A 15,088-nucleotide genomic window follows, 5' to 3' on the forward strand; every position below is an offset into this window, starting at 1 on the left:
TTCTCACGCTGCAAAGTGCCCTCTGCATTGTGGAGTGCAAGGAAGTGATTTGGTTGAAAGGAACACCATCCTTTTGTTTTTTCAGATTCTCCCTCATTCTCACCCAAAATTAGTTCTGTTCTGGATAATTTCCATGACCCAGTTCCCTGCAAGCCCTCACAGTGCGAATAAACAGCAGGCTGGGGAGGTGACAAACAAACTGCCTGGCCTTTGTACTCCATAGGAAAAAGAATTCTTTGGGGCTAGAAAACTGAGGCTGCCAGAGCAGAAATAGAGCATTGTGTGAGTGCAGCTCTAGTAACACAGCTGGGATTATCCTGGAGTAATAAACTCACCTACTACCCCCTGTGTGAGCTGAACGGTGAAAGCACAGTTTTGCCAGTGCAACTGCATCTGTGTTGGGGGATTTTACCAGCATCCACTGTGCTATAAATACAGATGTCTGTATTTGGGACCTGACCATAGAATGTATCTTTACCAGCTTTAATTGATTTTAGCTAGGAGCTAACTGGCTCCAGAAGAACTACTTATAGCTTAACATTTCTGTGGAAAATGTACCATTTAGTAATTAAGGGGTTTGGAAAGCAGCCAGAATTTTTCCATCTAATCCAGTTTAAGAAAAAAGAATCAATTGACTCTTTTTTGAATGGTAAATATCATGAAATATTTTACAAAAAATCATGGTTAAAAATAGCCTGGTTACACGAGCTGTCAGGGAGGATAAATCATTGCATCAGGATGTGATCTTTATGATTTGTGGTCTATGCAAATAAGCACAAGGTTTTGCTCCATATTTTGTATTCAGGCAAAGTTCCCTGTGGACTTCAGTGGGAATTTTGCCTAAGCAATAACAGCAAAATTGGTCCCACGTGAAAAAAACTGATCACTGGGGAAAATTAAGAGATTTTTTCTTAAAGGCACAGATGGCAGTTAAGCATTTAACTTTAATTGGCTTTCTACATGAGTAGGGACCCCTCTACTGTTTTACCTTTAGAAGAATCCTCCTCAGAAGTCTAAAGAGAGAAATGTGCATGGTGTTGGTGGATGGTCTGTTGCTGGGAGGGATAGAGCCAGTGTGCTCCAGGGAAGCGAAAGGATGCTACAGAGGGATGGGAAATAGCTGAAACAAATGCTGAGATGGAGCACTGAGAGTTTCCATTTCTCTCATTATGTGAGTAGTTTGACTTGCCATGGCAGAAGTGTGTGTGTGTGAGGAGTGAGAGAGGGCAAAAGGATGCGAGAGGGAGCAACTGCAGAACTTCAAGGGTTTATAAGAATGCTTGAGGGGGAAATGCATGAATGTTAAAGCTTATCTGGGGCATAGAATGAAGTAATTTGGGAAAAGCAGCCTTTAAGGCTCAATTTAGTTTTTCAGCATTGTCAGATTGAAAATTAATTGCAAATAGATCTTTAAGTTTTCCCTTTGCTTAGCATGACGGTAGGTGGGTACTAAGAGCATGAACAAACAAAAGGGATGGTTGTTAAAGGTCAAAGTTATGGTAAGCACTGTGCTTGGGTTTGGATGTAGTTTGTTTTCTATGCATTTTCCTCACATTAACCTACTCCCATTCAAAAATATTTATTAACTCAGGTTTAAATCCAAATAAAAACCTAGATCAGCTTTTTTCAATTGGTGCTAAAGGCCCATCACAGTGATTGCTAAACTGAGACTTAGAATGAAGGCTAGGCAAGACTGTCACTGAAAACTTCACTTGCCTCATACATGGGCAAGAGAGTAGCTGTGTGGAAACTATGGTTTTATTGGGAAATGATGACATTTAATAGTTAGGACTGATTTGAACCTGATGCTGGAAGCAAGAAATGACTAGAACCTGGTGTTGGAAGCAAGAAAAGCTAAAGATCACTGCTGGAAAAGCCAAGGATAGTAGCACAGCCTGGGTTAAGTGATGTAGCCCTGGATCAGGAAATGAATCCATACTTCAAGGGGTATGAAGTGGTTAAAGCAACTGCAGACTGGCAGCAATAAAACCCAAGAGTCAGGACCAAGCACACATGAGACAGGGAACAGCACTTGAAGCTAAGGAGGCACTGTAAAGGTGAAAGAATAAAACCAACCTTTAGCTTAGCTAAACAAAGAATTTGTAAACAGTGAAAGCAGCATCTTGATGGCATTGTATTTGTAATTGTGGGTGAACTGGCAGTGTGAGCTTCTGCTGTGCTGATTCTGGCTTGGTCAGCCTTGGTCTTAGTAAAACCTGACTGATAGGAGCCCTAGCTCATTTGATGGCTGCATGGGCAGTTCTTGTTCAACAACTTCCCTCTTCCCATTCACTGGGATGTAGGGTTGGGGTACAGGGGTCTATATGTCAGATAAAGAAATCTGTCATGGAAGTGCCTTCTCTGGAGAAGCTTCAGGTGACCTGTGGGGTGGTGCATTCAAAGTCAAGAAACCTGTCCTTTTTGACCTTTATAAATGAAAATAATTACAAAGCAGTCTATGGATCAACTCGGGTGTTACCAGGTTCAGGCTTGGAAACATGGGATTTGCTTTTCTTGGAGAGCATTCCTCCTCCATTCCAACTAAAAAGAGACTGAATCACTGGCACTGACTCTAATCCATTTGTCCTCAAGCTTCTCTTACTTCAGGGACAGGCAGACTGTCTTTCTCAGTCACTAAGCGGTCTGTTAGCATCTTAAATTAATATTCTCTTCCTCTTGAAAGCCCTTTGTCTCTGTGCTGCCTGCAGTCTTCAGGCCTTGGAAATCCTCAACCTGTCACTAAGGCTGAAAGGACTTGTCATGCCCTGGACAAGGAAGCCTCCTGCAGAGGTTTGCTGTCTCCTTATTATGTACTCTGTGCTCCAGCCGACTTCCAGCACTACCAGGCAAAGACTGGGGTGTCCCACAACTATTTTGAGTAGTTGCCAATGAGCAGTTCCCCAGCACACTTTTTGTATTGTCTTTTCCTGGTTTTCAAATGTCAAACCACATCTCTCTCTCTGTATGTATCTTTGTTATATATATGTGTGAGCATGTACATACATGTACAGAAATAAAATGAGTCAATTTTTCAGGTATGTAATGAAGCCTTGTTCTTCAGAAATTCAAAGAAAATGAAAGTGAAATCTGCTGGAATTGAGTGGTTGTAAATTCTGGGAAGGATGTGGAGCAAAGTAGATAGGGAGAGAGGATTGGCAGCTACTGTGAGGAACGCATGGTTCTCCACTGCTGGCTGTTTGGAGGCCAGGAAGGCAGGTGTTGGACTCTGCAGCATGGGAACACAGGTCATAATTTGTGGAGGTGCATATATTTATGCTGATTAGGTTTCTTTTATAAGCAAGGAGTGAAGACCATTTGTGGGTTCATTAGACTTGTTATTAAACATGTTTAAAGGTGAATAGCACTTTTCTGTAGAAACCTGTGGGAAAAAACAATGAGCAACACAAAACATATTACCTGAACTTTGACCCAGCCCTTCTGTCACTGATGCGGGAAATGCCATGTTCAATTCTGTAGGTGCCTTTTCCTGGATTGTGATCTAAATTAGAAGCTTTTGTGTGCAATAACCAGGAATGGGACCGTCACCCTTGTAGAGTTTGTAATTACAGTGTCCTTCCCACAATCCTACCGGAAAGAAAAATGGACATTTCCTTCCACAGCTGATGGGCACATGATTCCCAGGAACCCATGATTCCCAGGTGCAAGAATGAGAAGATATGGAAATTTCCAAAAGGTGCAATAACATAGGTAGTCAGGGAAAGGATTGTATCTGAGGGAATCCAGTTACTGGGATGAACCATGTGGTGAAGACATAGGCAAGTGTTTAACACTTTAAGATTAAGATTGGTAGTTCTTCAAGTTACTTAGGAAATTGTGAATTTACAGTGAATTTACTAATGAATTTACAGTGATATCCTTGTTAAAGTAACTTGGAAAGAAGTTTGACTGCAATTTCTCTGTTTTCAGTGCATGACTTAGGGCAGAGATAGAGAAGATCTTTAATTCTGGAAAAGTATTGGGAATAAGAGGCTATGAAGTGACAGGAATCTCCAGCTGATGAAAATTTAAAAGTTTCCCAATTACCATATGGCCACAGCTGCTCTTAAGGGATCCTTCAAGGAAAGAAAAAATCAGAAGCAGAGCTGGGGGCTAGCCTCTGGGCTAGGGGAGGAACTCTTCACAGGTCTGCCTCCAGTTCTACCCTGTAGGTACTTCCCTTCCAGATCTTTTTCCTTAACATAAAGAAACATCCTCCATATCTTCAAACCCCGGTCTTCTGGCTTTGTAACCCTTCCTTTTGAAATGGTCTCTTGGGGATGTCATGAGGAAAATGCACTGCCCTATTTTGTGGGGTTGCAAGAGGTGTGCTGGGACGTGCACAATTATTACAGTGAAACACACGAAATTAATTACCAGTGAATGAGAAGCAGTTTTAGCATCAGGCTTTCTTCAGGCTGTGGTTCCAATGCATGAAGGTGGTCACTGTGTTTTTCAATGTGTCTAGTTGGCTACCTTGACTGCTATTGAATGTGAGGTAATGTTGATATTCTAGTTGTGGGGTAGTAAATCTGCAAGAAGTCCTCCTGTGCTCTGAAGGTGAGGTCTTATTTGTGGACCAGCACAGCTTTTCATGTGAACATGCATTACTTTGAGAGGATTTCATTCCATAACTGAAATTTCTGTTATTTAGTTTTAGGAATAAATTCAACTGTTACTGTAACATCAGAATCAAGATTTATACTAGAGAAAAATGTGCCTGTAACTTCAGAAATAAGAAAGAATGAAATGTCATTTGACAATGGGGTAATGCAATCTGTGCACATTCAGCCATCACTCCTTTCCCTGGCTTTGGCGCAGGGAGTGAACGCTTTTGCTTTGTGTCCAGGCTGCAGGTTTGGGGGAGAGAAAGCAAAACTGCACATACTCTGCAAGGAGGAGCTATAACACAGATTGATCCGGTTCAGAAGAAAGGAAATGTTTTCTTCCAAACCATTACACAAATTCCGGATGAGCATTAAACTGTGTAGTTTCACCCTGAATGCTTTTCAAACAGAATGCTTCTTTCCAGAGTGTGCATGTCAATATAAGGCAAACGGCATAAATGTCACGCTCAGTCTGTCCGAGCTGCGTAGTTTTGTTCCCGTGCAATGGGAGCAGGTGGTGGGAGGTTGTTTTGATGGGCTGAGAAGCTCCTCCCCTCCTTCCCCAAGCAGCATTCTCATCTGCGTCTGCAGTAATTGTGTGCCTTGCACTGCTTTTCAGTGAGGGTGAGTGCAAAAGATACATCAATGTGAGGTATCAACAGAGGCTTAGGTGCTGCTTTTGAGTGGCTACTCATTTCCTAGACCATAATATGGGCTAGAGGTTAACTTATACATTCTCCGTGGAAGACCAATTTCTCCTTTTTTGGGGGAAGGGAGAAGGAGGGGGAAAGGGCGTTGTTTCATATTCTTTCCTACCTATAGACTCCATGTGATGTACAGTGCTGCTCATGCAGATCCCCTTCTCTCCCCCCCACTGGATTATTTGCTAATCAGCCTTCAGTGCAGTGGCGATAAGGGCGAGACTGCTGCCTAGCTAGGAGGCTGTGCCGGTGCCCGAGCCTCGGAGCCGGAGCGCCGCGGCTGCCGCCGGCTCCCGGCGCGCCGCGTGTCCATGGGCCCGGCGCGGCGGAGCTGTCCGAGGTGCTGGGATGCTGGTGCGGCCGGATTGCAGCGGGAGAGGAGCCTCACAGTCCTGCTGGCGCCCGAAGGTAGGCTTGCTCTTTGTTTGAGAATCCCTGATTAATCAGCAGCAGCATCCACGGAGCCCGGCAGCTGGAGAGAGCAAGCCTGACTGTAGTCACGGGGGAGAGACGGAGACGATGCCACGAGCCAGACTGTTTCAGACCTTCTGTAAGTGGCAATGAGCGAGCAAGCATCTTTCCTGCTGCAAGAAGCCATTTGGATAGGATATTTGCTGTTCCTTATATTCCTTTCTTTTTGTCTCCACAGAACATATTCAAATGAGGCACCTTAGAAATCTCTGTGTTAGTGCATATGATGGTGCTGTAATCGTCTGTGTTGTAAAGTGGGTAAAAATCATCCAGTTTCTTCTCTGCTGGACCTCAACGCAGGGTGTTGTTTATACCCTCCCATTATCCGTACCCTTTCCTCTCTGAATGTGGATTTAAAGAAGCAAGCACCTGTCTTTTCTTTCCACTTCATTTTTTAAAGCCAAACTTTCCATGCCATTTTAATCGTACGTTGAGAAGATCTGTAACATAACACATTGACTTATAGTGATGTCGAATTCTACAATCTGGGCAATTCTGCCAACAAGATTGAATGCACTTTAACTGAAGAAAAAAACTGAGCCTAACTGAAATTCTGTTTCTTATGGTGCTGAAATATCCCTTCCGACTGCACTGAGATAACCACAGGAAAGGGCTTTTACAGGCAAAAGTCACCTTGATTATTGCACTTAGTGGTCCCCGTGGACTTGAATTTTGGTACGTACTTCTTTTAATACATCATATGAGCATGCTAATAAAATATGGTGCTAATTAGAATGAAAAAAATAACATTACAAAATGAAATAATGAGTTGTCAGAATGCATAGTGACGAGGTTGCATGTATTTTTAGAAGGTATAATCAAGCCATTGCTAAACTAAAAGCTGAAGTCTATTTGACTGGTTTTGTGTACTTCACATGTTGAATGTGCTTGTAATAAAGACATTTGGCAGCTGATTTTTTTTTGGTTGTAAAAAGCACTGTTAAATAATTAAAACAATTCTTTTGTATTTTCTGATGAATTAATTGAAATAATTCCTAACATCTATGATAGTCACTTATCAGACCCACTGCACTATTAATATTTTACAGCATCTTAACCTCATGATGCTGGTGGTAGTGAAATCTCCATTTCATTTTCTTAAAGAGGAGGAAAAATAAGTCCATCAGCAAGAAGCTCATGATTTCTTCTGAGTCCAAATGCACTCCTATTTGCAAAGACAATGTGTGTATATGTCTGCTTATTGTGTGGTTTTATTTCTTGCTGTTACTTAGAGGTTGTCTGCATAATAATGGGATGATAAAAAGTCATAATTGCACTTTAGTGCTGGCCATTCTGAATCTAGGTTTGCAATGTTGAGCATCCACACGTTTATGAGGAAGCCTTATTTTCCTCTGAGAATAAAAGTGATGAAAGTGTTGCTGTATTGCAAAGTAAACAACACCTTTTTACATCCTGGAGTCGTACAGGAGTCATTGTTAGCAAAGACCTTTTTCATTTTGAAAAGGCACCTGGAAGGGGACCAAAATTCAAGGCCGAGGCTATTTTTTTTAGCTCATAAAACTCTAGGCTTTTCCCTATGAAGGGTAGGACGTCTGTAGAAATTGACTATTCCTTTAAACCCATGCAGTAGCAATTTCAGTCTACTGAAGGAGACACTTTTAACCTCTTTAAGTGAAGGGCTCAGCAGTACTTAGCTTTAGTGATTTCACCCAGGTGCTAGAGCTCATGCTGTGCAATACAATGAGCACCAGGTATGTAATCTGCAATCCCAGCCAGAATATAAAGTGTATTTTGTACTTCCAAATGACAGTAGTGATTCCTTGGTTGTTTTTCTTAAAATAGCTGCATATATCATTGTCAAGTGATATGTAGTAGGAAAGTTGCAGCTGATTTCAGAAGGTCTTTCCTCTTTGACATCATAATTTCCAGCATCACTGTATGTGGAAACAGAAATGTCATTTTATTGTTAAGAATGAGCAGGGAATGCAACTCTAAAAGGCATTTCTTAGCAACTTGTCTCATCACATTCACTTGTTTAGGTATTTCAAATATCACTTTATATAAGGCACAGTTATGGTAGGGAGAGAGTTCTGCAAAGTAGTCTCTAGTATATTTTTTCCTCACTAAATTTTCCTTGATTCACTGACAGTATTTTTTTTTTTTTTTTAACCCAATACCATTAGGTCCTTATTAGTGCTGCTGTGGTCAGCAGTTTGTGAAAATTGGATGTGGCTGGCCTGTCTGCTTTTATTCTTGCAAGAAGCTAGAATAAAACAGCTCAAACTCGAGGGTTGAATGGCTGGCTATCCCTGTTTGTGCAGAATCCTTCTGATATAATGAATTTAGTGAAGAGAGTTAAAAGGTAATAAGAAAGCAGATGTTCTTTCAAAGAGAGAAGGCAGGGAAGCAGGCAGTACTGGAGAGGTGTGTAGTAGGCCTTTATAAATCTGAGACTGGACTCAGGACTTTGGGCAAGCCCACACTTGTTTTTCCATGGTCTCTTCTCCTATGCTAAAATTAAAAAAAAAAAAATCCCTCTGGTTTGGAAGACGGCAATCAGTGCCTTTGTCATTACTTCAAAAAGCTCCTTCAGTTTAATGTCAGCATTGCCAATTTTCAATGCAGCACAGCTGCAGCTTATGGCTGTCAAGCAAGCTGAAAAGCAACTGATATTTTGGGGATCCTGATGTGAATAAGAGAGAATGGCATGTCAGAATCTTCACGTGTAGCACTGCTTGGATACTGTTATTCAGTTGATTATTCATATTCTGAAATCAATATTTTTTCACACTGATCATATGAAAAGGAGGTGGTTTGATCCAAAATGCTGTATGTGTGTTGTCAAAGCAAAGGATTAGATTAGAAGTAAGGTATGCAAGCGTCCTGTGAAACACAAGGCACTCTGCTCTCATAGAAATTGGACCTGAATCAATACAATGATCTTGAATTTAGTTATGCAAATATTTTTAGGCAAACCAGGAAGGCAACTGCTTGCCCTTGCCAGTAAACCAGATGCATTGGCAGTGTAGGAAAAAAAAAAATCTTTCTTGCTTTACTCCTCCCATGCTGACAGCTGAAGGCACGAGCCGTGCCAGTGCGAGTCTGGTCTGGGGGTACCTGAAGGGGCAGGTGTCAGTGAGCAAGATGGGTGTGATTGTGGCTTTTTCTCAGTGAGGTTTCACAGAGTGTTAGTCTTTAAGAAGCAAAGTGTACATGATGCAGAACTCCTTCTTTATGTCCTTGTGCTCAGATAGATTTTCAAAGATGTTCAGTGAACAGTCAGAAGCAAGTTCCTCCAAACCATTTTTGTTGACTTCTCAGTATGTTAGCTTCAATATCTAAATTCCAAGGCTTTTCCTCTGCCCTTCTGTCTCTTTTTGTCCCTCACAATGAGGGGGGGAAAAGAAAGGAGTGTCTAAAGAATTTGTCAAGTGGTGCAACTGCCAGTTATAATTTTCCAGGACTGCCTGATTTCAGAAAACAAAATGCATGAAATCAGCTTGATTACAAATACATAGGTGACTGCATATAGTCCTTGTTACTGGCTAACAAAATCCCTGACTGCAGTGTGCATGTTAGGGATGCCAGGATCGTGGGGCCTCAGCTTACATGTCCTATTTAGCAATTTGCATTTGTACAGTTTTAATCAAATATGAATGTACTCAAACATTGCTTGTGAGTGTATCTGCCCTGGCAAATGGTTAGGAACTGCTGTCTGAGTTTACCAGTTATCAGAACCTTTGCTCAGAAGCTGATCAGTGCTGTCCAGCCATTTTCCAAGGAGGGGGACAGGCAGGCACTGCATGGGACTCCAGGGGTCTGTGTGTTGACTGCAGCCTGTTGTAGCTATTGAGCACAGTTATTAAGGTAACATATTCTCTGAAGTGGCATTAATACCTGTAACTAAAATTGGTCCTGGTGTGCTGCCCAAGGAATACTAACACTGTAAAAATGTTTACAGTAATTAATTAAGCTTTTTGCACCTGCTGTTTGCATTTTTAATCCCTGTTTAAGTATAGCATGCACAACTGTTCACTATTAGCAAATGTAGTGAGACTGTAAAATACCACATACACGGGAGGTACAAGGGGTTTGAATCAGAAGCTGTTTGCACAGAGGCTTTTTGGAGTTAGTGCCATAAGAGCAAGTTCAAGGTTCTGAAATATCTGTGTGTCCCCAGCTACCCCCAGGAGTACCCCAAACTGAATTTGGCGTCACAAGCATGTAAGGATCAACAGTCAGAGGAGGAGTTCAGTAGCTACAGTCGCTCAGTACTGCTGTGGGATTGGGGCCCTGTTAGGACAAAGACTGGATCTTGATCTACTTATTAAATAGTAAATTTTTGCATGTGCTTAGTAATAAAAAACATCAGTAGCAAACCAGAATATAAAGTCTCTTCTCAGTTTATGAAGCAGAATAAGGGCTTTTTATTTAATTCTTTTGCAACAGGAATAACCTCATCCTCCTGTTTAAAAAATAAAAATCATAACACAAGGAGGTTCAGCATATCCTTAAGTGTCAGCTCATTTCTGACCTCCAAAAATAGAGGAAAAAATGAGGGAAAGAAATGCAGCATAGTCACAGAAGACAATGTAAAGCATATCATGTGTCTTGGGGAAAAATGGATGAGAACTGCATTTATTGAAACCCAGTTGAAGTTATCTTCACTATAAAATTTCCTATTATATTTCAGAAGTAAACCATGGTCACTGAAGAAATCAATGACAATACTGCCATTCAGGTCACTAGGGTGAGATTTCTGTGCTGTGCAAGTTTATTTGAATTTAATTCAACATATGCTAAAACAAGATTTTACTAGAAGTCAAAAATTAAATAGACAATAAAATAACCATCTACTGGGGAAATGGCCCAGACTTTAACCATCAAAAAGAAGATATCATTTGAGGAGTTTAGAGAAGGGGGAGTTGGAGCTGTCTGTGCTGTTAGCATTGCTTTTAATCTTGTAGCCTTCATGCTGTAAAGAGAGACTCAGGAAGGGGCTTTGCTATCTGGCCTTACTTTTTTTGATCACCAAGGTTAGGAATTAATCAAAATTATGTCTGCAGAAGAATCATAACATTCATGGAGTCTATTCAGCTCACTGCCAGCTTTCCATCATCCTCCTATGCAGACAGTGTGCTACTTATGGTGACCATACAGAGTGGCTGGATGCATATTGCAGCCCAGCAGAGCTCTAGGCAGCTCCAGTGTCAGAGCTGTGTGAAATGACATGCAGGCACATTGGCCTGCACCAAAATGTCCTTCACTGGTTTTCCCCTGCAGGGATTAGTAGGAGATGCTTATTCCCATGCTTGAAAATGCTTAAAGATCACTTCAGTGACCCTCAACATCAGCCTTATTTTCATGTTTAGGCTTAGTTGATAGAAAAGGTTCTTGGAAGGCAGGAGAGATAATAGGAGAAGGACCCTTTGCATCCTTTACATCCTCTGAGTCTTCATGATTTTAGCAGTTGTGTTACCATTGTACAGAAATAATTTTGATGTGCAGGCATGAGAGAAAAAGGGGAAATTTTCAGTGTGCTTTTAAGGTATTTAGTACCTGAAACTAGCTGCTTGTTGCCACTGTCACTTCAAAATTTCCCCCCAAACAAAAAGGGGGAAAAACATTCAAGGGCAGATAGATATTTCTCTGCTCTTTTAATCCTTTGCATTTTTAGAGTCAGGGCCCAGATCTGAAGGCCTGGAGTGGATTTCTAGAATCTTAAAGGTCATTTAAATTTATTTATTTTTTTATTTATTTCAAACCGGTGCCAATATAGATCAGAATTTTATTTCTCCAGCTATGTAATAAATCTAGAGAAATATATGCTATATATATATATATATATATATATAATATGTTCTATATATTAGAAATATAGCATTACACTAAGAAATAGGGAAAATATTTTTGTCACTGGTTCCACAGGAACCCTGCCCCCAAAATCTGTGTGCAGACAGGACTCTTATTGCCTGTTCAATAAGATCCTTTCTAGTTGTAGTGTTGGCATGTTCTGAGGCTGATTCCGAGAAGCCACACCATCCTTCTTCAGGGAAGGGAGGAATGCTGTAGCAGTGAATAAGCAAACGTGCCTTAGAGAGCTGAGTTCAGCTGCCAGCTCTGCCAGCAAGTCACTCAGAGACTCCTGCAACAACTCCCTGCCTGGGGGATGAGGGCTTCTCCTGGGACTGTGTGCAGGTAATGTCAGTCAAGCTTGTAATGCTTCTGGACCTTACAATAATCAGTATTTAAGACAAGATGGAACAGTCCTATTTTTTTAAACTTCTATTTTACTAGTTTAGTAAGTTTAATCCAGTCCAGTCCAGCACAGACTTTAGAGAGAGACAGTCTATCTTTTGAAATTCTACCTTGCCTTTAGTCTCCTGTAGTTTTTACTGATGTGTCTATACACTAGAGCTCTTGCAACTCCCAGGAGTTCTGCTGAGGAATAGAAAACATTTGGGACCTTTCTGTAGAGTTTTTAGGCTGCCTGCCACAGACCCAGGAATGACCCAGGGGTCTAAGTGTGCCTGCTCCAACGTGCTTAGCTGGAGGTGCTGTAAACCCCAGTGTCTGTAATGCCTCTGGCATACAGATTCTTGGAGGCTTCAAGGGTTTGTTCTGAAGGTCCCAGCTCAGCTGGGCATTCCTGTCCATTCTTGGAGCTTCAAGCTAACAAGATGTCAGGCAACAGATGACCAGGGCTTATGGGCCATATCACATTAATAAGATATATTGGAAAATATTTCATAATATTTCTTTCTAAATTTTGAGCATGAAGAAAGCTTTTAACTTTTAGTTTCAAAAATGGAATGACACTTTTCAACTGAACTTCAGAATATCCTGCAGATATTGGGAACTTTGTCTGGTAGTCAGAATAGGATTTTTTTTCTGGTAATCTGCTCTGTTGCAGCCTTATCTAAACTGTAAAAGGGACTTGTCATCCTGAGATGGGAGCCTTCTCAGTTCAATTCAAACCAAGATTCAGGATGGCAGTGTTTGTTAAACTGATGGGTGCTAGGAAATGGGAAGGGGTGGGAGGAAATGTTTTTGGGATTTAAACAGTGTAATTTTTTGGATCTTCATTGCCTGGAATAAGAGACTCTTGGTTTTGTCTCCTCTTGTCTTGAGTAATGTTGTTCTGTGTTCTGAATTGCTTTGTTTATTATCCTTTAAATGGGAAAGTATGAAAAATTGTCTCTTACAGAGATGTTAATTACAACTGACACGATCTTGCTGTTATAAACCATAAGCTATTTTCCTACTGATTAAGGTATGTGTTTTTCAACCTGCAGGAAACGTTGCTTTCCTTTGTTCATTATCTCCTGCAAGATGATGAGTTCTAATCAGGAGGAGGTCACTTTGGGTGCTTTTCTCCAGTATATTGAAGACATGGGGATGAAGGCCTATGATGGCTTGGTTATACAGAATGCATCAGACATTGCTCGAGAGAATGATCGCATGAGGAATGAAACAAACCTGGCTTACTTGAAAGAAAAGAGTGAAAAACGCCGAAAACAAGAAGAAGCAATAAAACGGTAAATATTTTGATAAAAAGATGAGTGGTTTGGCAGAGTAATGAAAAGCAAGGGATTCAGATATGGTAAATATGTGTAGAGCATTTGATTTCTAAGCAGCTTGATGGCAAAAGCAGTAGAGACCACTGGCCTCTGTCAGGCCTCTAACATGTGGTTTACATTGTGTAGACATAGCTTGAGTATATGTGGTATCTTGAGCAGGTGAGATTTGAAACAAAAATTTGGGTGTTTGGAATAGATGCAGATCTAGTGACAAATGGGTTGTCATCCTCTTAGCGCTTATAGATGAACAGTTTATATTTTCTGCAAAAATGTGTTTGTGTGTGAGCAAGACGGGAACAGTTTCACAGGTCAAAACACTCTTCTTGAGCTGATGTTTAAATCTGGTAAATTTTGGAAGCTTTCTAATTGGCGTCTGTTTTTTTTTTTTTTAAAGCGTCTATTATTTACATTTTCCTTTCAATTCTGTGATCTCCGAACTCAGTAACAATATTGCAATCACTTACAGGAAAATGGATCAAGCCCCTGATGGGCAGAACCCTATAACAGCTCTTCTTGAACAATTCCATTGATTTTAATTGACAGTTAATGAGAGGAGCACTTGCATGACCTGGCTGCTTGTGCCAATGGATATCAATGAAATCTCTGCAGCCTCTTGGAGAGGAAAAGAAGGTTGAATGAATAGATATTAATATTTATTGCATACATATTTGCCAGTGCAAAAAATTGTTTTTTCTTGAGGTGAAGGTAAAATTCTGTAATAGAAGTAAATCCTCCATCCAAATCCTTAAGTTTTATGTGTGAATGGATGGCTTGAGCATAAACTGATAGGAGGTCCTTTGAATTTTTTCTCCCAGTATGAGCCTTCTGTATTTCCATTTAAGTGATTAAATTTTATGCTATGTCTTGGGTACTGTACACCCAGGTATAACAGACATGCTGTGATGTGAACGTTCGAGCAACGCCTCAGTAGTCTGATAATTTTGATGGAACATTAAAATGAAAAGAGCAGCACACACATTCTGAGAGAAGAGGGAGATGAAGGAATTTAAAGCAAAAATATGGCTGTTTTATGTTCCAGGAAGTGGAACTATTTGGATTGTCAGTAATTTCATTGGAGTGATGAGAATAATGTGAAATTAAGGTCAATGCAGGTAATTAGGCTGTACTCTGACTAATCTGCTTGCATGTACTTTCCTATGTTTGACCATAAAGGTTACTAAGTACCAGAACAGATTTCATTATGAATAGGTTTCTTGGGACATGAGAGTGTAATTTGTGGACCTACCTGGTTCTTTATAGTCCTCTAGCCAAGCTTCTCTACCTCACTTGAATAGTGACAGTATTTCCTACAAGGTGGTTGGTTTGTGTGGTTTTGTTCATTGATCCTGGCAAAGGGACTTGATGAAGAGCTCTGGATAAGTACAGATGATTTAGAACTGAGCCAAACCATGAAATTCTTCCCCACACTCAGATGAGATCAATGAAAACAGAATATTTATTCTCAGACACAGAGCCAGAAGACAGGAGAACCAGCAACACAGTGGGTTTATTAGAGGAACAGCATGTATTTGTGTGTGGTTTGGAGATTACATTTCCTCAATACAGTGCTCTTCTGTGGGATGCTATGTTGGCAGTGATCCCCTCTGGTACCTCCCTGCAGGCACACAGTCTGTGGTGATTGGGGTGGGGCTGTGGGAGCCTCATCCCTATGGGCACAGCTGTGAGCAGCAGGTGAGCAGCACTGACACAATGAGCCATGGAGTGCCCAGGGGCACTGAGCAACCACCAAATGGAGCAGAGGGCACACAGG

The 15,088-nt window shown here is 41.0% G+C and overlaps 1 protein-coding gene across 8 annotated transcripts in view; it reads left to right on the forward strand.

Moving 5' to 3' along the window:
- The first annotated feature begins 5,130 nt into the window (after nt 1-5,130).
- Nucleotides 5,131-15,088, forward strand: part of NYAP2 (neuronal tyrosine-phosphorylated phosphoinositide-3-kinase adaptor 2) — a 150,522-nt gene continuing 140,564 nt past the window's right edge. For 4 of the 8 annotated variants that reach the window (XR_012057393.1, XM_072933468.1, XM_041718272.2 and 1 more), the window contains exons 1-2: nt 5,235-6,451; nt 13,033-13,275. Coding sequence is in view for 7 of the 8 variants with exons in the window: in XM_072933468.1 (XP_072789569.1) it covers nt 13,070-13,275 (206 nt within the window). In the remaining variant the exon portion in view is untranslated. The other 4 variants (XM_030280896.4, XM_002194417.7, XM_030280895.4 and 1 more) reach the window with 4 other exon arrangements.

Source organism: Taeniopygia guttata, chromosome 9 (assembly GCF_048771995.1).
Source record: "Taeniopygia guttata chromosome 9, bTaeGut7.mat, whole genome shotgun sequence".
NCBI lineage: Eukaryota > Metazoa > Chordata > Aves > Passeriformes > Estrildidae > Taeniopygia > Taeniopygia guttata.